General features: G+C 42.9%; 2 protein-coding genes across 2 annotated transcripts in view; both read left to right on the forward strand.

Moving 5' to 3' along the window:
- Positions 1–5,933, forward strand: part of LOC108577573 (pituitary homeobox x) — a 41,765-nt gene extending 35,832 nt beyond the window's left edge. The window contains exon 4 of the mRNA XM_017940754.1: positions 5,120–5,933. Coding sequence (XP_017796243.1) covers positions 5,120–5,917 — 798 coding nt within the window. The 3' untranslated portion in view covers positions 5,918–5,933. The remainder of the gene's footprint in view (positions 1–5,119) is intronic.
- A 222-nt stretch (positions 5,934–6,155) lies between these two features.
- On the forward strand, positions 6,156–6,466 carry LOC108577574. Its single transcript, XM_017940755.1, has one exon. The coding sequence runs from the start codon at positions 6,170–6,172 to the stop codon at positions 6,464–6,466; it is 297 nt and encodes a 98-aa protein (XP_017796244.1). The 5' UTR covers positions 6,156–6,169.
- Positions 6,467–7,557: the final 1,091 nt, after the last annotated feature.

Here is a 7,557-nt window from a genome sequence, read left to right on the forward strand (position 1 = left end):
GTTTCATTATTTTTATTAACTAATTTAGTCGAGTATCTACTTATAACCATTTTCAAAATAACAGAAATATTATTAGATACGCGTATATATCACTTTACTTTTATTTTAAAAAATAGCTCATACCGTTTTCCACTGGTGATACAAATATACCGATGTTTGCATTTTCAACGCACTCTCTCGACCCAATACATAGCTCGAAATTTTAGAAATACAGTCATCCGGATCGTTTATTTAAAAGTGCACTCATATTTGTTTTTGTATAACGTTTATATAGCGTGAAAACGAACATAAAATTCGAAGAGGAAATTTGTTCGTATAGTTTCTACCCGTTTCTACTGTTCCATTTTACACACGTTCACAAATCGTTATTTTCTTCTCGATAAATAATTTCACGATACTACTGCTTTAGATACTAATCAAAGTACAAATAAATTTTCAGAAATTAATTTCTCACAAAATCATTCCAAAAACGTCTTACTTCTTTATATTACAATTTGCCGCTATTTGTTTGCATAATATTAGGGACCATTTTTGAGAGAATGCAACACTTGCTACTGTTGAAATGCTAATTGTGAAAATTTAAATACGAAAAGAAACTTACAGTGTTTTTTTACCAAAATCCATACCACGGGTCTGACGCGTTGCAAGGCAAGGGGTTAAAATAGACAATTTCTTCTCTCCATAAAGTAAGAACAACTAAATCCTACAAAAAACGAATATCCTCACATACAACCACAAATCTCACAAATCGCCTAAACATCAACCCTTCGACAGTTTATCCCGAGTGAGTTTAACTCACGAACAATTTAACTCAAGAGAGACTTTTAGGAAGAAAGTTAGAAATGGAAGAAACATTATTATCAGAACTGTGACGTACGGTTGTGTGCTTTAAAAATAATCACACACGACGTAATTATGAAAAACATACCTGTAAAATACGAATTCTATTCACTCTAATTCGTAATTACATTAGACTGTCTGAAAGGGTTAAACACCGGTGTTCTTACATAAATTCAACACGCCTAAACGTACCATTTGACCCATTTCTCTTACAAAAAGCACAAGCGTGAGCAACGTATTGAAAGAAGGAAACAAACAGAAAAAAAGAGTGGCTAACAGCGTGGCTACCTAACAGTGGTACGAAACGAATCGCGCTTATCCGATTGTTCAGTGGCCGTTGTTAAGTCGTGGGATTACCTTGTATGGGGCAGCGTTTTCGGGGGTGTCTATATAATGTCGAAACGTATATGTGGCACAGAGAAGAGAAGACCAAGGGTAGCTGCACGAGTTGGGGAAGTAGAAGCTTGGCCGGTTGGTGGGGGCTTGATTGATGAGCTAGCCCCGGTCACGGTCTCATTACATTTATATAAGCTTTCGTAGATTGAGCCGTGCGCGGAAGCTTACGCGGTGGCGAGGGGTCGTGATTTGATGAGGTTTTATTGCTTGGATGACGTGACGGGAGCCATTGTTCAAGCGGTTGTCGAGCGGAAAACATTGGATTCGATTTATCGCGTCTGCTGGACTCGCTTCTCGAATCGCGAATACTTCTATTAAGTAACGTTCCAACGACTAATCAATCTCAAGGAAACAGAACTGTAATTGGACCGTACGAGAGAGATGTGTTCTTGAATTGTATCGAACTTTGCGGAATCTGATAAAATTTCTTTTGTTGAAATTTAACACGCGTCAAGGGAGAAGATATGAGTTTTCAAAGACCGAATGGACCGATCAATTTTTGCTCCTTTAATCTGCTCGAGGATTGTAAATATTCTTTTTCGTCTAATGGACCACCGATAGTGTACGTTGCATGGAACGTGTTAAGCAACGATTTCATTATCCTTTGCGAAAGTTTTTCGTGTACAATGTTGATGATAGAGGATGTACCTAAAAACTTTTAACATTAGTGAGCGAGGTAATGTTACTTCACAGTGGACATAATTGATAAAGAATATTATCCATTTTGATGTACTAAATTATTATAAACTAGATTATTCGATGATTTAAACTTTTGTTTTTTAGAATTTATTTTACTGTGACACGGTGTAGTAATTTTTCAAGAAGGTTTAAACTATTTTACAACTTATTAAGTATTGTAAAAAAAGAATTAGTGAGATGCTGCAAATAATTTCATATTACATGCTGTGAACAGAAGATCAGCAAGATCTTTACCTACTTAAGTTATTTTCAATATACTTGTCACTTAATAATGTTTCGATCTGTCTTTACCACTAATACCAATTATTAATAAATAACTTCATAATGCAAGAAATTTCTCAGTGCATAATTATTACCATTATTAATATACTTAAATCTATCAACCTATCTTTCTCCCAAAATTTCTAAACGCAATAACTTATTCACTCATACATTCCTTCTCTCTAATTCCGCTTTCATATTTTCATTAAGCAAAAAGTGCGTCAAAGTACCTGGTTACAATTTTTAACGATTTAATTATACCTACACCAAGAAGTCTAAACTTTTATCCAAACGAGAAACAAACGCAGTTAACAGTTGTAAAATTACACGAAAACTTCTCAATTTCATAGCAATTTGTCACTCGTCGAAATATTACTCTGGCAAATACGCCCGTTCCTCTTTGAACTTCGTATAATCGAAATGGCGGCCGCCATTGCGGTGAACCACCGCGATCGGGACCGTTCGAAAATTACCAGCAGCACGGCTAATCCAGCGACTTGTGCCGTGACTGGTGCGATCGGAAAGTTCATTCATCAAGTTTATGAGTCCGCGGGTCGATTTGGCCTCCACTCCGTGGGCAAGATTCTGCGACGCTGTTAAAGTTTATGGGCGCGGTCTCTTGGTGTGTATACGAAACGACTCGCGCGCGCCTTCCGAGAGTTTATTGATTCTCGAGCCACGGCATCTTTCGGCCGCCGTTCTGTCCTATCGAGTTTACTCCCCCTCTTTTGGCTTACCGTCGCCCCGTGTCATGTCTACGGGGTTGCTTCGTGAAATCCAATGATGTTCCTGCTCGCGGAAGAAAGTTTGCTCATACGCCACCGAGCCGAGGGGGAAATATTTTTCTCGCGCCACGAGATACTCTGGCTTCTCGCTAAATTCAACGGGGGAAGAGGAAACTCGTATCACCTTCCAGTTTCCACGATATTTACGACGTTGAATTATCATTGACGAGGAGGCGATCTGTAGACGGTGATATGATTAAATAGAGAAATAGAGATTAGTGTTAATTTGGAGAAAGAAGAACGAAAGGAAAATGTATAAATGACGATGACTAGAAATAGAATTTTTCTCGATTAGAATTAAATCAAAGGTAAAGCATACTTCATGCAGCCGTAGAAATTGAAGAAATTGAAGTTTCGACTTCTTATCTTCCAAAGTTTCTCTCGATTCTCTTGCCTCTATGCTCGTAACGTGTAAACTTTGACGCCTGATCGATTTTACAACATCTCTACATTTCGACTGCACTCGAGTATACACAACCCGAGAAAAAGTGTGCTTACAAAAACAGAAGCCGCAGAAACGACGACCTGAATTCCGCAAGGATCGAACAAAGATCTCCGCTAAATCCTTAGCGTTAATCTCTTCTATCTGCTCATAACACAGCGCGTAAGGTCAAGAAGCGCGTGGTTTTGAGAATAATAGGCAAAAGGTAGAGCATTATTCTTCATTAGCCAGTTTTCTTCCCCTCTTTCAATGACTCGTCGCGCCTCTTAACGTTTCCACGGCGTGATCGTGGAGCCATCCATCTTCCGAAGGATTCTCCATCCACCTTCCTCGTTGTTTCTCCCTCGATATCTTCCTTACTTCCTTTTTTTTGCCTGAGAAACTTCCCCCCTCTTCCGACGGTAGATAGGTTTTCTCTTCTCGCTGGTTGCCTTACAGTTACGCGAGAGCGACGTGTATCTGAGTGCAACCACCCGTATAATTGTCGGGGGCGAGCTGGTTCGGAGGCGTCGTGGAAAAAGCAACACGAAGGAAACGAACGAACCGGAGGGCGAAAGGATGGCATCCAGAAGGTTGAAGGGCGGATAGGAACGGGAAAGAGGGTGGAAACGGCTGACGAGCTGCTCTCTCCCTCGCGCAGTATCGAACGCGAGAGAGGAGGGCCGCCTTGAATTAACGCCATCATATTTCAGGATGGAGGAGCTCGCCGGGGTTTTCGTGCCATTTGTCTCAGGACTCACCGTCTACCGAGCGGAACCGCCTCCTTCGCCTTTGCCCCCCTTTCGCTACATGAGTAATACCTGGCTGAACGAGTCCCCGCGCGAAATCTGACAAAAAACAGAAACGCGTTCCGCTTCTTCGTTTCAATGGGGCGGGCCGCGACGTACGACCGGCATTCGTTAACGATGAAATTCGCTTGGTAAAAGAACAGAGGGATTTCGCGTGGATTTTTCTCGACCCGCTGAAGCATAAGGTGTTTGTAGATCGGTGGAAATAGCTCCGGTGGTAAATGACGATGGGAGCTTGATTAAAAAAAAGGACGAGTCGGGTAGGCGCGGTTTACATAGGGGGAATTTGTTCGACACGATGCAATTGCTTCCTTAACGAGGTGTAATTGTTTCGTCTCGTAGATAAGATAAGATAATTCGCGTTAATTGGTGTATTCTAGAGTGTTTTCTCCGATTCGTGGAATGATCTGTTTGTTTTTTTTTTTTGGAATTTCTTCTGTACTCCTTAACTGAAATGTTGAGTATCTACGAATTTTTCATTTTTCGAGGTGTTTTGAATGTATTTGGGAATTCGCTTGTTTTTCAACTTATTACATGCAGACGCTGTATTTCTAATCGGTTTCAATTTTCCACTTCTATTTCCTGTAAACATGCACTTTTTTAATAAAAAGAAAATTAAACCAATCGGCTTAATAATTCTTCCCCCAATCACTCACAAACACTGACCATATTATACCACAATAATATAGAACCGTTAAATAGACTTGATAGTCAAAAAACCTAAATATCTCGAAATTATAAATATACATTACAATGGTATGAAACCATTTTAGGTCCAAATACCTCAAAACGAAAAATACAGCACATACAGCCCTCTTTCACAATTACCACCCCAATATTAACTACACAACAATCTACCCGTCTCGGTACAACATCACGTCTAACCAAACAATAAAATTTGTTCCCAGGTATGGTTCAAAAACAGAAGGGCGAAATGGCGAAAGCAGACGCGTAACGCGAACGCAGCAGCCGACGCGGTGGACTTCAAACCTGGCTTCAGCGCCAGCTTGAACAGTTTCATCGGTCAACCGTTCGCAGATCCAGACGCACTCTACAGTTCGTACAGCACGTATAACAACTGGGCAGCCAAAGTGCCGTCCCCTCTGAGTAGCAAAGGCTTTCCCTGGGTGAACACGCTGAGCTCCGTGGTACCGACAGCGTCACATCATCATCATCACACCCAAGTCAGCCCGGTGAACTGTTTCAACGCCGCGGCAACGTCTGTCGCCGGTAATCACATGGGCGGGATGTCTGTCTCCGTGGGTCAAGCGGCCACCTCGATGTTACCCGGCATGGGATCGAGCCTAGGTGTAGCTGGTTCACCTGTAGCAGCGACAGGAGCGGCATGTCCCTACGCGGCACCAGCTGCTCCGCACCATCCTTACGGACCACCGGTGTACACTCCGCACCACAGAACAGCAGCAGCACCCGAGAGCTGTACAGTGATGACATCGAGTAGTATCGCCTCGTTACGATTGAAGGCCAGGCAGCACAGCAACGGGTACAGCAGCCTAAGCGGCAGTTCTTTCAGTATGGACAGCACACCGGTGTCCGCGGCTGGTAGCCCTGTTGGCTCGAGGGCGTCATCTGTTGGCGGAGGATTGAGCGCGTGTCAGTACGCACTGACGACAGCTGGCGAGGCGAATCCTCATTCGCCTAGCAGCGCCGAGGCTCACGTTAGCGCTACAGCTAGAGCCCAAGTCTGAGGTGAAGCGGGGGCTACTTCTAGCCCCCATCACCACACTGTAACCGCGAATTCTGGAAGCTCCTTGGCTGGCTCCGGGAGTTCTTTAGGAGGTGGCAGTCAAGTGGTACCGGTGGGCGCTGCAGCCAACGTATCCGCCGGTCAGCAAAGCGACAATCAACTGAGATCGCAAGAGTGACCCAGGCCTAGGTCCGCCGCCTCGCCGACCTTGTCGTCGACCCCTTCGTCGACCGCTTCCCATCCCCCTTACCTGATGTACGACGAAGACGGAATCACGGCGGACCAGAAGATTGAGGACGATAGAAGCGTGATAGAGGCAGGAGGCATTAGCGGTGAGCAGGTTATCGCGACAGCTGGAGGTATTGGAGTTGGCGTTGGTATAGGGATAGGTGGATCTGGAACTGGTCCCGGTGGTAGTACAGGTTTGGCTAGCTATTGGCAACACGCTACCACAGCCACTGGATATTGGCCATCGTTGCTTGACTGTTGGACAACGCCGTCCATTGCTTCCGGCTCGCAGACGCTCTCTCTGCCGCGAGACGAGAACTGAGAACAGCGGACGTCGTCGTGATGGCACCCGTATCCTCGCAAGTGATTCTTGGTATACCTTTGATTCATGGATGCCAAGTATTTTTTTTCTTTTCTTCTGTTTTTTTTTTTCATTACAGTTTTAGATGTTGAACATTTTCAAAGATTCTGAGATTTGAGTTTCGTCGATTTTCTCCTGTCTTTCTCTTGTTTCCTACTCTTTTGCTTGGAGGACAAGCTGTTTTTGCGAGGACACTAGTGGCAATACTAACGATGTCGAGTTACTGTAATTCACTCGTACGCTGTTCTTCGTCGAACTTGATAAATCGAGTGTTCTTGATGGTTATTCATACGAATTAACGACATTCTTCCCCAGTGCAAGGGGCGAATGGAAACAACGCTGTACATAGGATTGTAAATGCACGGACGATCGTATTGGTATATATAAATATACATATATTTAATGTTTCGAAGTGCATGCTTCATCCGTAAAAAAGGAATGGATTTGCCTGAGAAAGGGTTTCGTGTGGAGGGATTCTATGTTTCTTATGAAAAGAAAAATAAAACAATTGATTGAGCTTAATTGAAATTTTCTATCTTCCCGCGTTTTCACGGAGATCGTGCGAACGCGTTTGACAAATACTCGAGCCAAAGTGCAATATTTTCGACTAGGTGGTAGTCGTTCTTCTCGAAGACAGTCGCTTAAAGCGTGATCTATCGAGCAACAAGCTTTATATTCTCCTGAAAAGAGAAGAAGAAAAAAAGTCCTCTACTTTCCCTTGCAATTGTTCATTTTAGTTTTCTTCGCGTGTCACGGAATATCGTGCGTTTCGAAACAAGAATTCACGGGCAATGTTATTACTTGTCACGTTGTATAACAGTCTTTCAAGGCTCCAAAGATGATGGTAAATTTAATCGCAGACTAGAAGAGAATAACGAAAGAGAGAGAGAGAGAGAGAGAGAAATAAGAAAAGTATGGGATGACTAATAAAGAGATCCAGCGCGGATCGAGAATGTACTCACTATTCTGTAGATATATGTATAGTAGACGCTGATTTTACGCGGTTCGTAAATATCTTTCAAAATTGTTATATTGTAATGATGATAATAATA

The sequence above is a fragment of the Habropoda laboriosa genome, unplaced genomic scaffold (genome assembly GCF_001263275.1).
Source record: "Habropoda laboriosa isolate 0110345459 unplaced genomic scaffold, ASM126327v1 scaffold578, whole genome shotgun sequence".
Classification (NCBI taxonomy): Eukaryota; Metazoa; Arthropoda; class Insecta; order Hymenoptera; family Apidae; genus Habropoda; species Habropoda laboriosa.

Excerpts from the sequence above, each read along its gene's own strand:
- LOC108577574 (XM_017940755.1), top strand. The coding sequence starts at position 6,170 with ATGTACGACGAAGACGGAATCACGGCGGACCAGAAGATTGAGGACGAT.